This window comes from Channa argus, chromosome 7 (genome assembly GCF_033026475.1).
Source record: "Channa argus isolate prfri chromosome 7, Channa argus male v1.0, whole genome shotgun sequence".
Lineage (NCBI taxonomy): Eukaryota > Metazoa > Chordata > Actinopteri > Anabantiformes > Channidae > Channa > Channa argus.
In genome coordinates this window covers 6,097,465-6,118,572 of record NC_090203.1, presented here as the reverse complement: position 1 = coordinate 6,118,572, position 21,108 = coordinate 6,097,465, and the positions used below count along the sequence as shown (strand labels likewise).

General features: G+C 40.3%; 2 protein-coding genes across 11 annotated transcripts; one reads left to right on the top strand and one right to left on the bottom strand.

Moving 5' to 3' along the window:
• The first annotated feature begins 224 nt into the window (after nt 1-224).
• Nucleotides 225-16,070, top strand: fli1rs (Fli-1 proto-oncogene, ETS transcription factor-related sequence). 10 transcript variants are annotated; one of them, XM_067510430.1, is made up of 10 exons: nt 225-384; nt 6,441-6,646; nt 8,040-8,206; nt 11,084-11,287; nt 12,186-12,263; nt 13,407-13,475; nt 13,597-13,659; nt 14,436-14,483; nt 14,737-14,823; nt 15,142-16,070. In XM_067510430.1, exons 1-10 carry the CDS (start codon nt 367-369, stop codon nt 15,657-15,659), a joined length of 1,458 nt encoding a protein of 485 aa, XP_067366531.1. In that variant the 5' UTR covers nt 225-366; the 3' UTR covers nt 15,660-16,070. The 10 variants fall into 10 exon arrangements, with proteins under 10 accessions (XP_067366531.1, XP_067366530.1, XP_067366533.1 ...); XM_067510429.1 differs by having other exon boundaries at nt 13,407-13,490; XM_067510433.1 differs by lacking the exon at nt 225-384 and adding an exon at nt 521-931 and having other exon boundaries at nt 13,407-13,490.
• Nucleotides 16,071-16,241: 171 nt separating this feature from the next.
• zp3d.2 (zona pellucida glycoprotein 3d tandem duplicate 2) lies at nt 16,242-19,961 on the bottom strand. Its single transcript, XM_067510439.1, has 8 exons — nt 19,359-19,961; nt 18,758-18,873; nt 18,529-18,632; nt 18,105-18,279; nt 17,862-17,967; nt 17,540-17,628; nt 17,386-17,459; nt 16,242-16,980 (listed from the first exon to the last, which is right to left on the bottom strand). The coding sequence occupies exons 1-8, from the start codon at nt 19,857-19,859 to the stop codon at nt 16,631-16,633; spliced, it is 1,515 nt and encodes a 504-aa protein (XP_067366540.1). The 5' UTR covers nt 19,860-19,961; the 3' UTR covers nt 16,242-16,630.
• Nucleotides 19,962-21,108: the final 1,147 nt, after the last annotated feature.

The window sequence follows — 21,108 nt, the reverse complement described above, 5'->3', positions numbered from 1 at the left end:
TCATGTCCCTCACGCACTTTGTGTCGCTTCTCTTGCTAAAATTCTGCGCATTAATCTAAACACTGAAAACTCGAATATTGTGTTTTAGAGCAGTAACTTTATTTCATGAGAAGCAGTTTCAGTGACTTCACTTCCCAATTTAGAGAGCGAGAGCGAGAGAGCGAGGGGGGGCGGAGGGGGGGTGAGGGAGGGAGGGGGGGAGAAAAGCTTGCCATCCGGTTATGGTCTGTGAGCAAAAATTGTAAGTGCAATGGTTTGCGCCATAGAGCCAATTCTCCCCTGCATGAATTGAAGTGAGGATAGAAGGCGGAATTGCCGTTAACATTCGCCAAACGACTAAATGACAAAGACTGCGAGGCTGCTGTAATGGACTGTACGATAAAGGTACGTGTTTGATATGTTTTTTATGCTGCTGTTGGTGGCGATACTGACAGGCGGCCACCCACACCAGCCCTGAGTCTGCTGAGTGAGAGAGTCAAGGCGGTGATGCGAGCTCCCCACTCTTTCCTTCTTGTACAAAATTTCCTCTTCCTTCCCGTTCGTGGTTGTATGTCGGCTCTATAATAACACAACTAACCACTACATCTTTACACTCAGATAAAAACACTAATTGGTGGCCGCTTTGAGGCGTAAAAGAGGATTTCCAAAACGCACGCGTTTCGTTCTTTTTTCCCTCTAATTGCTGCGTTTAGTAGAGCTCACCTCGTACCATCTACGGAACCGCAAACTAACACAAATTATCACATGGAAGGCGAAAATACTGAACAATCAGCGGACTGAAAAAGTGAACTTTTTCCTTTAATAATAAACAGACGAAGGGATGCTGGATTTTATTGGTGCGCACAAGGCAGGTGTCCCAGAAGGCGCAATGGATCAATACACTGAGAGCCGCTTTCAAAGAGCAGGAGGATCCATTTCCATCTGATGACTGGTATTTCACATTTCCTACTATTACAGGGACACCTGTTCATCTTCCACCGGCGACCACAATGCTAATTAATTGCTTCGAGAGCTCCTCTTCTTAAAAAGGCAGAGATAGAGGCCCTCATGTCTGACGAATCAAAAACGATAAGCACCTGTTAAACATTGTTAAAAGTACTAAACAATGATTATTGCTCAGTGCAAGAAAGTAACATTTTTACCTGGTGATGGCATCTGCAAACATAGAAATTTAGGTTATTTTAAACAAATGTGCGGCTTGAAGCCCCTGTACCATTGGGCCTACGGTTATTTATTTATTCTTGCAACTTTCTGAGTAACTTGAATCTTGAACGTCTATTAAATTGCAGCATTTGTTATTATTCCAAGCATCCTTAATTTGTCAGAAGCAAGTATCTTATAACGAATTACTAGAGAATGTCGATCGCAATTTACGTGTTTTGGGAGCTAAAAGTTACGCATTTGAAACAAGGAGGGCTGAGTAGATTGAGGAACTAATAAACATATTTGTACTCATTCTTCTCTTGTTTCGTTTTAAACATGTACGTGTATTGAATAGGCATCTTGGACGCTAAATTCTATTGTTTTTACTTTCATAAAAAGCGTGAAAGTGGGATTCCAAGGGCCTGCGTAGGAAAACGGGGACGTCTTCAAACGAAAATGCAATTTATGCTTAAAAACAAAGTTTTCTTTGTTGTTTGAATGCTGATTTAATGTTTTCGTTTCTAAGACGTAAGGTCATTATTATTATTTGGATAATTATTCTGTTGAACTCTATCGCTACATTGTGGGTGTTTCAGGTTATTTTAAGTATAATTTATAGCTGCAAACGGGAGCACTTGTCAGGTGTCGTTATCTGAACGCAGCAGGCTTCCGGTCTTAAACCTCAGACTTTCCGCACACATTTCCGCACCCAGGACTAGAAAAAAATAAAGTCAAAAAGGCAACAAAGCTTTGCCAGAAAGAAACGACGTGGACAAACACACAGGCTTTACTGAAGTTGGTTGTCCGCTTAAACCGAGTGGGAGGCGATGGAGAAAACGGGCCTGGCAAGTGTATTCGCGGCCTGCAGAGGCCTGCGTGTTGCCAGGCTTCGAGCTGTGAAAACCGCATTGTTGTTTTGTAGCAGAAAGTGCAGCTGCTCAGGCCTTTGCAAAATCAGCTTGCCCTGACTTTTACTTCTGCTTTCTGGCACTTACACGGCCAAGACAAGAGTGTTGTGCCTTTGCACAACTTCATCTCCTGCATGTTATTGAAGGCTACACCTCATTTCTGTTCATTTGTGGGTTTCTAATTTATTTAAACGTCCTCCCACGCAGCCTTTAAAAGAGTTGATGCAAACATTTTAAATGGTTATTGATCTATACTCTAAATAGCTGGATGCCTTTAGTGGCAGAGTCAAATGTAAACAGGAGCTGAGCAAAACAAAACTTATAATTTCTGATTAAGTTTATCAACAGTTCAGAATCTGTAGTTTGAGGCCACACATAATGTCTCCATTAGTCCATGGCAGGAATGAAAAGGTACAAGGTGCAATAATGATGGTATCAAAATGTTTTACCATATCAGCTTCTTGAGCACGTCACAAATGCAAAGTCCATTGAGGTTTTAAAAAATAAAGAGGACATGAGCTACCAAAGATATATCATAGATGACTAAAAATTACACAGCCCTTAATAAAAAAACGAAAAAAAAAAAAAAAACATCAGCAAGTAAGAAAAAAAGTTAACCACATCCTTGGTTGCACTTCATAGAGGACTGGTGCCTAACCTTATGCTTTTGAAATAACCAAAAATCCTACTAATAAAGTATTGCCTTTGTGGAGCCTCTTGCATCAAACTGGATGTTTCCACCTGTTTTAGAAGTATTTTGAATATTTTTATTGGTCTGGAGATTCGACATAAATTGATTCAGATCACAAAAGTAAAGATTAAATGAAAAAGTATAATTAAAAGCATTTTTGTTCCCTGGCCTTCCTATTGTCTTCCAAACCTCACAGTCCAGGACTATGGTTCTAGGTTTCCATTTGAGCTTAAATAATACTATTCTTTAGTTGAATTTAACTTTGATTTCAAACAACAACAACAACAAAAAAATTCCAAAACTGAAGGTTTCAGTGTCTCAGATGTGCGCATGTTCTGTGTTTTCAAGTCCAGATTTTAAAAACCAAATGAGAAAATAATCTTCAGAAATGAATATAAAAATAATTGTTAGTTGTGTCAGCAGATGTGGTTTATACAGTGGGCCCTAACCACTGGTGATTGATACAATCACTCAGGCACTTAGGTTTTGCTTACATGCACAATAAAATCCTATCTATCGGTAAAACATGACTAAATGTTTTAAAATGGAATTATTCAAACTATTCATAAATATGCCATTCAGGCTATGTTGTAACATCCACGCCACAAAATGATTTTACTACAACTGAAGCTGTTAAACTGCACCTTACTTTGGGGAATCCAGGTCAAACTCTGTGGTATTGTAGTCAAACCAATTTCCTTCACCTAAGGTTAAACTGTGAGCCCTGAATTAGGCTATGAATGTCCGTGTCGCAAACAAGCTCTTGGTTTGGGCAAGACTGCATGATGCAACGCGTAAAGCTGCTGACTTGAAACCATGAAAGAAGTTTCCATGCAGGACTTCATGTTTTTGCTCTCAGAGCAAGTGAAGAGCTTCATGTTTGTACCATCACACCGAATGCCACCGGTGTAAATTTTAGGACATCGAGGTACAAGGTAGCGTTTGTTTCAAGGAGGTCATGTTTTTAAAAGTTGTTTTGTGTCACTGAGCAACAGGCTGTAGCAGTGAACAGGAAGTCAGTTGTGGCATTAGCGGTCAGGCCGCACTTTGGTATATTTATCAGTGTGCAGAGGAGAGAGAGAGAGAGAGAATGAGAAAGAGGGAGAGAGAGAGTGAGAGAGAGAGAGAGAGAATCAGAGAGAGAGAGAGAGAGAGAGAGAGAGAGAGAGAGAGAGAGAGAGAGAGAGAGAGAGAGAGCACTAGGGGAACACAAAGAGCGGGAGTGTGCGTTTGTGGTTGTGAAAGCATGAGCTTGTCACTGAATGTGCAGTGCTAAACATTATACCTAATGGGTGGCTGCAGGTCACAATAATAAGAGTAAAAAAAAAAAAAAAGTAGAAAATTGTCTGTAACCACAAGGTACAACTGTTCACCAAAACAAATTCTCATGAGAATTTTTCGGTCGGCAGGCTGTTTTATCCCGCTTTCAGTCAATTGTTTCACTTCTGCAGTAAACGGCCTCTGAAGGCACTCAGCGTGTGAGAGGAAGACTGGGGGAAAGAGGACAACACAACAGAAGTAAAACAAAGCAATCTGTCGAGCACCAAGTCCTGCTAAAAGAAAACACGCATTTAAAAAAAAAAACATATTCCTGCCTTTTTTTTTGTTGTTGTTGTTAGCAGAATTAATTCACCGTCAGCTGAAAGAAGACACCCACTTCATTTAGAGCCCTGATTACACATTAAAATCTCAAAACAAGTGTTGGCGAACACGACGGAAATCCAGACTAAAGTCTTTCGTGGCTCCAGAGGGAGCTGCAAGAATTTAGATTATTACCTCAAGAGTTGTCACTTGTGTCAGCATCTGTTGGTGTAGACTACAACTTTGCAAATATAAAACCTCTAACCAGATGCCTGTAGCTTACTCCATCACCTGAATTTCAAACCTTGGCGGATGATTTGCATTGTGGGTAATGAACTTGCCAAGTATTGACAAAGACAACAGGGTGCAATTTAAAGAGACGACAATGTGGCTCTGGTTCTTTGTACAACTACTGTTAATAGTGTTAATAGTAGCACAAAACAAAATGTGTTGTGAAATTACCAAAAAAGAAAAAAAAAAAAACGTCTATACGATGTGTTATTTTGATGTGACATCAATATGAATCTTAAAGTTTTGCCTCTGCAGAAATGGGGGGGGGGGGGGGGGTTTATAGATCATACAAGCAAATGCTCCATGTAGCAGCAGGTTGCTGAAACTCTCGCACACACACACACACCCACACACACACACACAATTCTATATCAGTGTGTTTGCAGCCTTGAGGAAATGCCAAACTATGTGCCATGCATTAAGATGTGGTCAACAATACTCAGGGAACAACTGAGCTAAAAAAAAAAAAAAAAAGGAAAACAATGCGAAGGCGGCACTTCAATCAAGGCTATACACTTCTTGCTGTCCAGTGAACTCAACCTCCGTGATTACAGGCCTTTAGAGTTGTTTTTCAGCTTCAACATGACCCACATTTTTTTTTTTGAACACTGTGCCCCCCTCCTCCACCACATCCTCACCCTTGGCCTCTGCCAAAAGGTTCCTTTGCACATGGCGGCCCGGTTTCCTGTAGGCCACTGAAAAAGCACGGGACTGACGTACAAGGCCCAAAGACAATGCACTGCTCCTCTAAACAAACACGCACTCGCTCCCACTCAGACTGCTGTGGTCGCATCGCGCCTGCAGAGGCTTAATTCGTGCAGAAGACCAAACAACGGGCTCGCTGTCTGCCCTCCTGAGGTGTGTGGGATGAAAAGTGCCATCTTAGGGGTGGTTATAAGGCCTCATTGTAGGTGCACAGGAAGACGGACTTAAATCTCGATTAGACTCCACCTTGAGCTAACACCCCTCCCCCCTGCAACCCCAATCCTAACGACAAAATAAAACTGTGGTTAAACTTACTGATGTTCTTTAAGATTAGGCAGCCTCCTGACTGCCTTCACACCATTTCTAAACTGTTCACTTGCCATTTCACTCCTGAGTGTTTTTCTTAGTGGTTTGATAAAGCTATCTCTCTGGTTGTTAAGATTAAACATGTAACTCTCTCACAGGGAAATACCACTGCAGCCTAAGCATTGTGATATGCAATTTGTTTGGTTGTCTTAACGCTGCTAAAATTGTATGGGGGAGAAAAGTCAACCAAAAAAAGGGTCTTAACTCTGAAGACGTAGTATAGATTACCTCAGGCGAAGTAAAGAGGACAGTTTGAATAGCAAAAAATTGCCAAACTGATACAATTTAATTCAATATTCAAATACTGTCATATATGCAAGGCAACGTATACAGCAGAAAAACGTGAGAGGTAATATGATATGATAGCCATTTTAAATCCATTTTGTGGACTGTAATACATAATACATACAATACAATCTTTGTTTCTTTGTTTTGTTCCTTTTCAGACTAATTATATATCCATAATGAATAATGCTGCTGTTCCAATGACCATTAGGAAGAAACAAAAATATACACTGAACCTTTACTTTTACCGCTAAATTTCCTTTGTTGTTTTTAACTCTAAATCTGTACCCGGATTGTAAAAAATATATTTCTACATTTACACTCGGTGGATTTAGACTTTACCTACTTCTGATCATATTTACTGAAGCATCCTAAGGGGGGGAATTAAAAAAAAAAAGCAAAAGTTTCCACATGCTGTGTGACCTGCCATGTTGGTAGCAGACACTGACCACTGGTACTCTGTTGGACAGGAAGCGCTGTCCGTGGTGAGTGAGGATCAGCCCATTTTCGAGCCGTCCTACCCCGCCGCCCAGGCAATGCACATGAAGTCCGAGATGACGTCACCCGGTGGGTTCAGCCAGACCTCCAAACAGAGTCCCGAGCCCACCGAGCCAGAGTGGGTGGGCTCAGCGGCGCAAAACCCTGGGAAAAGAGGCGAACACGTCAATGGAACCAGGTGAGTCAGGACCAGCTGGGGCCACATGGGAGCACGGGTTCCCAGATTTTGTGACTATAGCTTTGTTATGGTCCATGTTACCATACAGGGCCTAAAGTATTTGTTTATTGTTCATTTACCAAAAGCAACTAAGTCATCATAGCGTATCAGTTAGGGTGAAAATATTTCCACATTTAGTTACACTGGTGGAAGTAATTTAAATTTGCTCATGTACATGAGATAAATTTTAAAGGTACTTTTACTTCAGCTCTACTAGTACTATATAATACTCTGACATTTAAAGAGGAAAAAAAGTTATTTTTAACGCCATTGCATTTAACTGACATCTGCAAGACGGCTAAAAATGTTTCAACGTAAGACTGACGTGAAACGCACCATGAACTTATAAATTAAAGACCATAAAACGTCATATCATTGACTCCCAATCTTTTTGACCTCTGACCCCTTAAAAACCTTTACTACTTGCGACCCCTTCAGTTTTCTGAGCAGTTAGTAGTTTAAGAGGGAGACTTCCATCTAAATGTGTCTGATTTCAACAGGAGTAAACATTTCTCAGAACTTTCTCAGAAAATGTCTTCTTTTCCACCCGGCCAATTTTTTCAGGGCCCCTGTGGTTCCTCAGGTGTTACTCTGGTAGGAGCTCTGGTCTACATACAGTATATAGTAGGGCTATAAAGCAGCTCAACTTCATCTAGTAAAATGCTTTTTACACATTGCTGCATCTATATTAACAAAACATGTCAACAATACCAAAAAAAAAAAAAATCTATAGGTCACAGGAGCATATTTCTAGTGAGTACTTACAACAATACATTAGAGCTCAAATAATTCTTTGTCTTACATATTACATTTGTACTTTATTTAGGGTTTCTTCCTCTACTGTTATATTGAGGTTTTAGTCTGTGTTATTCAGAGGTATAAACACACCTCAACTCAACTGTAAGAAGGTTTTAAAAGTTACAGCTTGCAGGTAATGAGTGTAAACAACTATTCTCTACAAACTAGTTTGTAGGACGCATATCTGATACACAAATCTGTTTGCTATTCTTAAATTTATTGACATCAGCTGCATGCAGCCCCATTAATATGCATTTTCACTGGAATTGTGTTGCTGAGAAATAATTTGGATCTAAATTTATAGCCTTTCTTCAGCTACGGATATTAACACACACACACACACACACACACACACACACTGCAAGAGGAAATGCACTTACACAGAGTTGAAACTGTGAGATCTATTGAGATTAGAAATGAACACCCCGTTTAAAGAGACAGTTCTTACAGCTGCATAGATGGAAGGGTCTCACCCTAAGGGTCTTACATTTATAAGCTTTGCAAGATGTTATAATGGTGAAAGTTCTCTTCTTCACACAATGCTTCCGTGTTTTAGCCGCGAGTCTCCTGTGGACTGCAGTGTCACTAAACGGTCCAGACACATGAGCAACGATGGCGCCCCGATGCCATACTCGACCTCATACCCGGAGCCTCGCGTCAGCCCTCAGGCTCCCACCCCACCCAGCAGTGCCACTGAGGAGAAAAGGGTCATCGTACCAGCAGGTGAGCTTACTCACTCACATGTGCCGTCAGTCACCCTCAATCAGCCTCCATCACTCACACAAAACATGGGCATCCCCGTCACAAGACCATTTCCTAAGAACTGGCAGACAGCAAACTTGTGCAATATCAATAACTGAATCAGAGATGTTTGCGCATCATATGCTTCTTCTGCAAACTACTATCACTCACTATTACTCTGCAGTGCTGCAGTAGCCTGGTTGAGCATGATATCAGAGTTAAACATGAATGCTATTTAAAAAGTGTGAAGTCTTAAGTGTAAGTTTAGTACTCAAAAGTGTGAGGTTAACAAGAGAGAACATGCAGGAATAGATGTGTGATGAGATGGCCTAGGCATTTTCATTTTTAATCATTCAGCTTCCTTTTTCAAAATCATAATAATAATAAAAAAAAAAGATAAATACATTTTAATTAGAAAATCACAGTGATATAAATCTTTGTGAAAGCGGCCATACTCTATACTGTATAAAAACCAATGCCGGTGTATCCAAGTTCAGACTTTTCTTATTCCTCATTTGTTGTCCAAAATCTATTAAAAGCAGATAAGTGAGTCACACTTTTACATCGCACTGCAGTTTATCTTAATCATTTCCTTATACTGTTCTGTTGTTGTAAATACCATTTTGCATTACAACACAGGTAAATTAAGACACATTAACATCTATGTTGAACATTACAGCCAGTTTCAGGAAGTTATAAAAATATAACTCTGTGATCTTTAGAAGAAACACATGGGCTCTTGGTCAAGTACCACAAACAGGAGTCGAGCACACGCATCTCCGTTTTTTTAAAAACAGATTTAATATTTTCAGATAAAGCTGTTTCAGCTGAGCAATATGTAGAGTTGCGTTGCTGAATATTTGTCCTAAAGATTATAGTAGGTGTTCATCCTCAACACTCAGCCAAGCCTAAATAAAGGCAGTGGATTTCCCCACGTCCTTGCAGGGGAATGTAAGAAATGTGAGAAAAGGCCGACGTTTCATCGCTATCCAAGTAATTCCCGTCAAGGCTTAGATGACCTGCTGTCGATATAGCATCTCTGTCTCATACAGATGTTGTCTGAGTTATCGGTTTAGGTGAGTCAGTGTCTGGGGGGATACTACTTCAGAGGGGTGTAGTGCCCGATTTAAAAATTCACCTCATTGGACTTCGGCTGGATTCATTAATGAGTCACCAGCAGTGAGTAATTCTAGCTCATAATACACGGATATTGTAGCGTGTGTTGAACAAGGACAATCTGGATTTGAGGGTGTGGTGGCCTCAGTTCTCGACTAAGGCTCCTGCATATTATTACGGTAATTCACAGCACAGTGTTATTGTTTGCTACTGGAAATGAGATTACCTTCCTGAGGCTGATGAGAGATTTCAACACTGTACCAAGAAATTAAGATCAACTATAACCTAAAGTTATTTTTTAAAAGCTCAAAAAATGTTAAAATAGGACAAGAATTTAGACAAAAAGACCTATGACTGTTAATGAATTTGGAATATATTTCTCTACCTGCATCCTTTGTGAAGCACTTTTAATGCTTTAACACCTTCAAAAACTTGATGAAGACATTTATTTTAAAAAGGCAAATTACAAATGTAAAGTGATTGAACATTATATGAATTAAAACAACAACAACAACAACAAAAAAAAACACATTTCAAATGTCCTAATGTAGGACTGCAAATAATGATGATCTTCAATATAGATAAATCTGCCGCTCCAAAAAATCGTATTAATATTATGTTTTTAAAAAATGCTAGAAGGTAGAAAAAGAAAATTTTGCTTATCACAGATCAAGGATGACAAAAGTCCTAAAGCTAAAAGCTAGGCATTCACTCTTGTGAACAAGAAATGCATTAATTTCTAGAATAACAATATATATAAAAAAACAAAAAAAACAAACAAAAACAAGGCCAAAGACACAAATACAAAAAAATAAGCAAAAACTAGATTAGGGAAAAGAAGGAAAAACTTTACATTAAAATATCTAATTTTAAGTCTGTCAGTTATTTGCCATATGAAAGTCTGAGACCCTAAAGATCTAATTTGGGCCCTTTAAGCATCCATAGGTACGTTTCAAATAGTGCTCCAGTTCAAACAAAATAGTTGCGAACACCTGTAAGAGGTTTTTTTAAACTAAAAATACAAACCGCACTTAACCAGGCATCTTTCACCTGCCTTACCACCCATTTTGCAATCAGTATCAAAAATCACACGTCAACTGGCACTCATATTCAATAGTTTCTGGTGGTATCCTGCTCTTTCATGTTCTACAAACAAACGTTTAACCAAGGTGTCTTCACAGCAATTCTGTGTGATCTTCCTCCCTCCATCCTCTAGTAATTTTTCTTTTTAAGAGCAGAATCTATAATTGTGCTCTTCCTTTTCAGAGTTTATCTGCCTCCTACTTACCAGGGCATCGTTGGCGTGAAAATGAGTCAGTACAATCAGGCCCTTGTGCACATGGCTTAAACTGACATATAAAATAATTACAGAAAAGTTGATCAAAGATTCATGTGAAAGCACAAAATCTCTGCACACGTCATGCTGCTCAGCAAAGCTCAGATGTTCAAAAGAACTAATAAACACTTGCACAGGAAATCTATTATGTAAATCTTCTTGACTTGAGTCCTATTTGGTAATTTCTGTATGACTCCTCTACCTGCAACTTCTACAACTTCCTGTTGTGACTTCTAAAAACCGACAAAACCAGAAAACTATTTATCACAATTTAAAGGTTCAGATAATATGTGCAAATTCCAGGAAGCTAAAAGAGGCTTTTAACCTCTCAAAGTAAAACAATCCAGTGTATCAAGAGCCTTTCTGATCATCTCTGTGAATCTCCTCACTCTAACATTTGATTTCAGATCCGGAGGTTTGGACACAGGACCACGTGCGGCAGTGGCTGGACTGGGCCATCAAGGAGTATGTCCTGGAGGAGGTGGATGTCATGCTGTTCCAATCATTGGACGGCAAGGCCCTGTGCAAAATGTCCAAGGACGACATGATGCGCCTCACGTCCGCTTACAATGCAGACATCCTGCTTTCCCACCTCAATTACCTCCGCCAGAGTAAGGCTCACCTCTTTCTCTCTCTCTCTGAGATTTCCACATGGGGTTTTCTCTGTTCTGTGGCACTGATACACTTTGACAATCAACTAGTTAATTTATTGACATTTTCATGATCTGTGCAAATTGTCACCAAGAGAATGGACAAAATTATGATACGACATAGAATGCTATTTAATACCTGTGGTCACATAAGTGCAAAATATCAATGAAAAGCAGTAATGGTAACGAAGTCAAAACGATGTACCATCAATTGTTTTATGTAGTTATTTTCACATCTGTCACTGCCTCTCAAAACCATAACCATTTCTGATAGTATCATAATAAATAAAGATGCCCTAGATAAACAGCCAAAAACAACAGTGTTGGGGATTTTGCAGAACAAAAAGTTAAATAAATAACAATCTATGACTTTTCTGGCTTCTGCAAGTAAGAATAAATCTATAGACCTTTGTCAATGATACGCTGCTAAAGTTAAAATGTGTTGATTAGCTGAAGAAAACAACTGATGGTTGAGGAAACTTCCATGTGAAGAAAGCTTCTTTTGTTTGTTTTAAAACTCAATATTGTTGCACATTTGTAAGTTAGTCTTATAAATAAACTGAAGTTGCTCTTGATGGGCATTTTCCATTGGTGGTTGTTGGTCAGCAATGGTTTTGAAGGCTGATACTTCTCGCTAATTCAGTTTTCCTGTGTTAGGTTTTTTGTTGTCGTGACTGCATTAAACTGTTGTGCATTGTTTGACTGATGCAGCCGCAGTTTGGCTTTTTTATTACAAGTGTAAAGAATGATTTCAAGATGGAAGGTAACTAGCAGCGTGTGGGATTTCTGACACACCATGGGTCTGATGTCCGTGGTTTCATCCACCTTAAAATCTTGACTTTTTCCCGGTCTGTTTCAGGTAGTCCAACCTTCTCGTACCCTCCAACTCCCACCAGCACCACGCCACCACAACAACCCAGACTACAGGTGAAAGCAGGTGAGATCCTTTTTGCTCACTGTGCCACTTCATGTTCAAATACGATTTTGGCAAAAATGATGGAGCCATATAAGTATTTTCTGCCAAGTCACACCAACTTTGAGAAATGTGTGCATTTGTTTTTGTCCTTGTTGCAACAACCAGAATTTAGCAACATTTACAGTGAAATCTAAAGCAGGTTGAGGGGTTGTTTACTTATGTTTCTTGCAGTTACCACACACAACCACAAAAGTGATGGAAAACTGATATGCAGTGTTATACAGAAAACCCTAAAATGTGAAGATTTGCATCATGTTCGAGGTTTTAAATGTTACAGTTTAGAATTCTTTTGACTTTATTTTTGTTATCTTGTTGGCCTGAATCAAATAGTGTGCAGTTAAATATGAATTTTATGGCCCAAATTAATTTTAGGCAGTATTTTTAAACTACTCCACTAGATTTCAGAGGCAAGTACAAATTCACCCACTGAAACACTAAGCTTAACAGTTTTCTTTAATAAACTGTTTAAGGCACTAAGAGATCCCAAATCATTCTATTTAATATTTCACACAAAAAGCAGACATTAGAAAAAAAAAAAAAGAAAAAAAAAGGTTCATGTTTAGTCTCCACAATTTCCGTTCAGTTTTATTTTCAAGATCTGTTTTATTTCGGATGCTGAAACGTTAAAAGTTGAGAATTCAGTGTCACAAAAGAGCCATGAGGAAAACTAATGACTTAGGGCTTTAAAAATAGTGTGTTGAGTTTCTGAACAGCGTCACATAGTTTCAGGAGTCTAAAAGGTTCCTTGGCACAACTGGCCTCAGTTGACAAAACACAAACAACAGAAAAAAAAAAACCTGATGAGTCCAAAACTCAACAGCCAGTTTCAGACAGGAAGCAGCTGCACCGGCACAGGAAATGTGGGGTATGGGTCCGGCTCCTGGGACACAATTCACAATTTTGTGACGACGGGGGTGGCCTGAACAAAAGAATGCTCACTCAAGAAACTGTGGGTCATCTTCAGACCTCAAAATGCTTATCATCTTAGTCTCCATTTACTGACTTCCTTCCTACTATAGCTGACCCATCCCACTGTCCACTTCAAAGCTTCTTTGTGCCCTGTACCTCTCCGTGTTTCAGCTTTGCATGTGTTTGTGGTTACAGAGAGTGGATTTGATGAGATCAGTCGCAGAAACAGCTGGCCGACAAACACCATGTCTACAGTGCCCAAAGGTAGGACGACAAAACGTGAGCTAATTTTGTTCATTGATAAACAACTGTTTTTGCTTAGAAATAGACCAAATTTAAAACCAAAATTGAGAAACAATTTCACACAAGTTTTCTTCTTTGACAGGTTCTTCCATGGAGCATCAGCACAGCACAAGAGTTACGGAGCCTACTCAAAGAATTGGGCAAGGTGTGATGGCCAAATATTATAATTTTCAAACCTATGAAGATTTAAGCAATGCCCTTGATTTTATAACACCAAGCCTCATATCTCCACTGTTAGAAAAGGAGAGATTTAGACAAGTCTACAGTCCTAGCAGCTGTACTAAAGGCTCAGCTGCGCTTTGAGCTAAATGCTAACATGCTCACAATGAGCTGAGCACGATACACAAAGGGTTAATATTATGTACAATGAGTTGAGAATATGCAAAGTGCAGTTGAGGGTGATGGAAATGTAAATAGTTTGAGTGATATTTGGAACAAAAGTGAAAATTTGAGGGTGGCTATACTTGAAATGTTAAGTCAACCAAGTTGCCACAGTTTTGCCTGAGAGGGAAGTCAAATTCTGTGTCAAACATTTTGACAATGTGACAATATTTTATTCAGAACCACAAATACCTACCTGGTGGAGTTAACTAAAGATGAAGTTGTGAGACCATCGTGTCATTTAAGATTCATCCTCTGGTAGCGTCTGTACAAAAATATCATGGCAACTTATCCAATAATTAGTGAGATATTTAAGTTGTAACCAAGGTTTTGGCTTCTATGCATCTAGTAGGCCACTGGAGCCCACTAGTACTGTGTGATGCATCCTTCTCACCAACAGGCAGCTATATGGACATGTCATGTGTTATATGTAAACTCAATTTTCCTCCTAAAGTTCTAAAAACCTTTAAGTCTTTAGTTAAGCATCTGCAATGGAAAATTATTAAAATAATAAAAAGTTTGTTTTCTTCGCCTTTACAGACCCGTATCAGACATTAGGGCCCCTTAGCAGTCGATTAGCCAACCCAGGTAAGAAGCTTTACCACGACATACTGAGCCAACAAACACAAATGAGGCCTTTACACTGTCTGCTTTGGCAATGTGAAATAAAAAAAAAAAAAAAAAGTTATGACAGGCTGGCCCATGCACATTTACTTTCCAAAATGAAGTAAAGTGCAGAGAAACACCTGTTGTGTCAGCAGAATTGCATCACGCTTACGCGGACATGAAATCTGGCTTCCCTCTCAGCAAAATGACTGTTTGCCCTGCTGTTTCCTCACAGAAGGCCAAGCCCTCAGCTCATCCAAGAACCGAACAGGCAAACAAAGTCCATACAAGCTCTCTGACCCCAGCGCTCACAGGCCTGTGGGTAGGTTTTTGCCCGGTTGTCTGTCACTTCCTCCAAGCCACACAGTGAAAAGGTCACATTTGATAAAGAAAACCTGAATAAATTGCTGCATTAAGGAGTATCAATATCAAAAGTCTAATGCTAAATGTAAAGGCTAACTAGTCCTAATGCTTTGTTTTTAACACTCAAACTACTACACCATGAAAAATGTTCCAGCAGAACCAAGTGAAAGAATAACCAAAGTTAGACATTTTAAATGGCAACACATAACTGTTCAGATCTTCTGCCTTGCCTTGTTCCCCATAACCTAACTCACTACCTTGATTCCCCTTTCCCCAGGTTCAGGGCAGATCCAGCTGTGGCAGTTCCTGCTGGAGCTGCTGTCCGACAGCTCCAACGCCTCCATCATCACCTGGGAGGGCACCAACGGAGAGTTCAAGATGACAGACCCCGACGAGGTGGCCAAGCGCTGGGGCGAACGCAAGAGTAAGCCCAACATGAACTATGATAAGCTGAGCCGCGCTCTGCGCTACTACTATGACAAGAACATCATGACTAAGGTGCACGGCAAGCGCTATGCCTACAAATTTGACTTCCACGGCATCTCGCAGGCACATCAGAATCACACAGCAGATACAATCAAGTACCAGAATGAGATGCCTTATGTCCAGCCCTACCACAGCCACCAGCCAAAAATGAACTTCATGAGTAGTCATCCTGCATCTATGCCCGTCTCCCCTGGCAACTTTTTTCAGCCTCCATCTCCATACTGGAACTCCCCTAACAGCACCATCTACACTGGGTCAGGCATGACCAGGCATCCTGCCACTCATTCCCACCTGAGCTCATTCTACTGAGCAGAATGCATTTCACACCTGAAGGGTAGAATATGGGAGAGGAACCCAACTGTGCCAGACTGTACATGCGCACTCCATCAAGGACATACCCGAACTGAGTCCTGTCTGAAATGAAGGTGATGAAACGCTACAGTCCACTTTTTAAAGGGCATTATGAAGATGTTTGTGTCACATGAAGACACCCCACACGAGTGTTAATTAACTCTGTGACAAATGGAAAGTATTGGTATTGTATTCTTCCAAGACTTTTCTGGATCTACTGATAATATATTAACAGTTATTCAGTTGTTATGAGACCAAGTTTTTTTTCTCTCCATTTGTAAGTAACTTGTTTGATAGTAAAGTGTTGTAAAGAACAGGGTCACCTACAGTGTGAGTAGCATAACTGTTTTGAACCCAACCCCCCCCCCCCCCCCCCCAAAAAAAAAACTGCAGTTAACCCTTGTAAAAGACTAATTGTACATAATGACTGTCATGTAGCACTGTATTTACTCAATGTGTAAAGCTAATAAATGATGCTCTTACCTAAAGCTGGACTCGTGACTTATTTATACATTCTGCTCTCCAACAAAATGTCCAACTGTTTTTCCTACAAACTGCAAATATGCTCAGTTTCTTGCTACATGTTGATGCTTGCTACATTGATGAGGACAACGACGTCACTCATACGTAAAGGGTTCTTCCATCAATGTGACATCTTCTTTGATCTTTGTAAAAATAGTACTTTATTCAAGGCTAACATCTGCTAACAGATGTGAGAGTGGTACAGATCTTTGCATTCAACTCTTCCTGAAATAGAATAGGCTTATACCCAAAACTTTAACTTCTTTATTATGTTGAACCTATACTGTAGTACCAACTGGTAACTTTGACAAATGTACATACCAACCTTAAGTTAACAGCTTTGAGCTAACTAAAAGTCACGTATTGAAGCCACCAGGACTGAACTCAACACCGTTCAAGTGCCGACTTTATTTATCCAAGCCAAAGATTTCTTCAAATACTCTGTGTGGTTCTGTGACCACCTCCTCCTCTACAACAGCGGAGCCCTTCACCCACCTCTTTCCACCTTCCCCATCAACCCACTTCAGTCCTCCACCTCTGAATGGCCGCTCCTTCTCCTTTACCCTACCCATCGTCACTGCTATGGCTTCAACTTTTGGAGTAATCTTTAATTCATGTGTCACTTCTTTGGTTGTTTCTGCTTGTGGTGGTGGTGGTGGTGTTACTGTTGTGGTGGGAACCATCTTCCTCTTCATGGCAGGGGTGGGTTTTACCACAGGCTCTACTGTCCACGGTCTGCTGCTGATTATTTTTGTCACTGGAAAAGATTTCCATATTTATTGCAAACTCACTACTTCTAAAAGAACAAACTCTAAAAAGAAACTGGTTTATTATTTCGCACAGCCATGAGTCAACTAAAGTCTATGGTATCTCAGGTGAAATTTTTCAGATAGGCACAAAGAGGTCACAGGAATAAAAAGCCTCACATTTCTTGTATGTTGCAGAAAATAAAGAGGTCCTTTTACAACAAAGCTATATTTACCCAATTCTAAGATTGAAACTTTTGACAGCATCTCTCATTTAAAACAAAGTCTTAACAATTCAAGCAACAAAATCACCACAAACCAAAGATAATAGAAAGAATAGAAAAGATGTTCAGTAGTTCACCAATCTAAACCCTTAATGTTAGAGTTTAAGGAAAATGAGGGTAACAGTGACTCACCTGCAGATGCAGCAGAGCCACAGCTGGAGTCACAGCAGGTGCACACCACGTCCGGTCCATACAGCTCAACCCATCTGCGAGGAGCAGTGAAGTGATTATCATTTTTAAAAATGTACCCATCATGCTTCAATCTCGATAAGAATAAAACACAAACCTTCTGGCAGTTGTGTCATAGTTGCAGGACTTGGCTGTTGGTGAAGGCACGGAACTACCCACAGACATGGTGCAGTGCATGTAGAGCTGCTACAGGAGAAGCAAAAGAAAAATAAATAAATAAAACCAACCTACCACAAGTTAAATGTTTCACTTTGTTCCAGAGGAGTTTGAACCACAGTGTTCAACCCATCAAGAGAAACAATTACGTTTTTTTTCCACATTTGACTTTTAGCACTGCACTTAAACACAAGCTTATTACGTGCAACAAAGAAATAACAAAAAAAACGCTATATACCATGACCTAAAGCTTCAGTGCTTACCTGGCCCGTCATTCCCTTGAACAAGAAGGCATCCACAGAGAATCTCACAACATTGTTTTTGTACGGGATTAATCTAGAGCGACCTTCCTTGCTTTCAACCATACACCTTTATAAAAACAAGTTAACAACAGCAAAGCAAGAAATGATCATTTTATACCAATAATGTGTTTCTTTTTGAATAAAGTGGGTCAGGAAAAAAAAAATTAGGATATTAAGCTTGTTTGCGAGTGAGATGTTAATTACCCAAAGTTTGACACCACTGGAAACTGAGGTTTTGAGGTGTGGGACTTCTCAGGAGTTGCGTAACACGAGTGGACATACAGTCGTTCATCTGTGGACATGGACGGAGCCTCAGCCTCAAAGTACATGGGTTCCCCAAGCACGTACTCATCTGATGGAGACAGTCTCTCCCACTGAGCTGAAGAAAGTAGTCAGGCAAATGAAAAAAGCAACCCTAGGTTTTCCTTAATCTAAACAAAACTTAAGATTTTCCAAATGTTTGATGATGCTAAGACAGGCGATTGTCACACTGCCATAAGTACATTTGTATAGCTTTATCAAGTGCCAATCATTTCACTAACTAATCAAAAGGGGCTCTAACATCCAGCCAAAAATTAGATAAAGATTACACTGCAAGTCATACAAACATACATGACCTTGCTTTTACCATTTCGTGGAGTCAGAATGAACTTTGCTCTGTTCCTCATCAATTTGAAAACTTTACGCATCCGTCTCTCTGGTGTGTATCCAATTTTGTAGGAGTACTGGTACCTAAACATTTAAAATACAGTGTCCACATAAAAAAAAAAATAAATAAATAAAAAAAAAAAAAATAATAAGATCCTGCTATAAAGTTGAATGGATTTTGTACATTTGTGGTAAGGAGACAGTCTAACCTGTTATAATAACATGCTACAGGCAGGGTGAAGGGAGCAGTTCTTCTGATGGGTCCCTGGAGACTCTGTGGCTCATAAAGTAGTGTGTTTGAATAGGTCACTTGGTTATTGACTACCTGCAAAAATAAAAACATTAAAAAAAATTCAGCTGAATAGCCAGTTTCATTTAATGCCACAAGGACTTCACGCATTACATCATCATCATAATCCAGTCCAAAAACAAAATTATCAAGGCCCAGCAGTAATTAAGGCTGCAAACAACTGACACTTTATATCCAAGTTTGACCATCATCATCATCATCATCATGTCACTGTCTCCATGTCCCGTGACCATGGAGGAAGCCAATAGGGAAACAATGAAACTGTACACTGAGGGTCACTTGGCGTCCAAACACATTTATCTCCGGGGCCCAGTTTTTAATTCAGACATGGTTCCTGCGCCACTAGAAGAAAACAGGATGCTCTTCAGATTCATCATCTAGAAAGCATTACACTGTTCACCTAATTGGCCCATAGCCCACTAATGTTTGAACGAGGACCAGGGACCCAGTGACTAAGAACTGGGAGCATTGGGAGAAATGATCACGCGTTATCAATTCACCGTGCGTTTGGTTCCACACATGCTAAGGTCATATTCAAAGTACAGGTGATCCCTCGCCGTTCTACTGGCTCCACATGTCCCCAGTTTTAGCACCGAGGCCGCTCCACCGGTGCCTAAGAAGCTCTTCGGCACCTGCACATGCATCTTATTGTGCTTGCACCAAGTCCTCACGGGAAAACCCGAAACACTGCTCGGTGCGGTGCTGGCCCGCCGAACCGGGAGCAGTAGTTCCCGTACGGGCTCAGGTAAAGGTTCGTGTCCGGTGCCTCGGGCCGGAGAGAAATGCTCCTTCTCCACCAGCGGCCGCCTTGACTCCACAAACACGGGGAGGCGCAGGTACGGAGGCGGCAGAACCGGTGTCCCTCTTCGGGAAAGTTGGTTTGTTTGATTTGAAGACTCCAACCTCCACAGTGGCACTTCTTCAGCAGAGGTCCACAGCGGAAACATGAGAAGTAGAGAAAAATAAGCTATACCGGGAAGTCCTGGGGAAATACAGCACATTTTAAATATTTAAAGTTTGAAACATCAATCTGACACTTTTCCTTAATGACAAGATCGTACGGTACGTTGGATCCAACTTAAACACACCTGGTGATGACTAATCAAAACGGGACCAATCAGAACCCAGGACCCGCCGATGTCTTTCCCAGCCTGTGAGCGTGTTTCTTTTGTGTCTCTATTTGGTGTCTGATTCTGTGACAATGTTGTGTCAGTCCATGTTGGCATCTGTCTTTTAGAAGATCAGCATCAGTTTGGGTCGTTCTATGTGTCTTTGTGCTGGTTTTGTCTGGGTGTGGTAATTTAAAGTTGCAAATTTGCTGCTTTTGGCCCTACAGCTTTGAAAGAAAAAAAAAAAAAGAACATTTGCTTTGTATAGAGACTCTGCCCTAGAGGCCTTTTAACCCTTTAGTCCCTTTAGTCCCCTTGTCCAGTGCCTGGTCAGCCATCACTCCATGCAAACTACGACACATAACTTTGTATCTTGGTATCTCCAGCCTCTTCAGCACTTCCTGGAGGAAGAAGCTTCCCTAATGATTCAAAGGTGTCTACAGACAGAAGGTAAGTACAACAGAGTGTGCTGTGTTCAAATGAAAACATTTTAGCGCTCGGAGACAATCTTGTGGTTTTTGTATGTATAACTGAACCTGAGTGAAAAGTGGAGATTCTTAGTTTATTTTATCCTAGTTTGGATAAAATACTAAAACTTTAGCCAGAGGTTAAACATTTTAAACTCAGCACTCTCTCCTGAAGAACAGCATTGTGACCAGAAAAGGCATAAATGTTAGCAATCATCAGAGAAAAATAGTTTCCCCGTCTCACATTGGTGGCAGAGTAAACTTCGGTTTAGTTCGGGTTAGTCCACCAATCTTCAAAGGAAACGGAGAACAATGTCAGTCCATTATAGGGCAGAAAACTGGTGGTAGGTGTCCAACTAGTTCTATTTCACATAAGTTTAATGTTAATCTAGTCACCAAAGTGAGTGTAAAATAAGTAGTGTGAGTAACGTACACATCCAGTAGTGGGTACCAGGTGTTGCAGCATTCTTTGGTGAAGGTGAAGTTGAGCTCCATTGTGTGATTTTCACCTGTGACTCCACACATGGAGGGCAGGATGCAGATCTTTTCACACAACAGCACACGCAAGTCTCCTGAAAGTTTAACACTTGTTTGAGTGTCTAACACACACACACGCACACAAAACCACACTGACACCTCTCGTTATGCTTGTCACTGCCTTTCTCAGTTTTCTT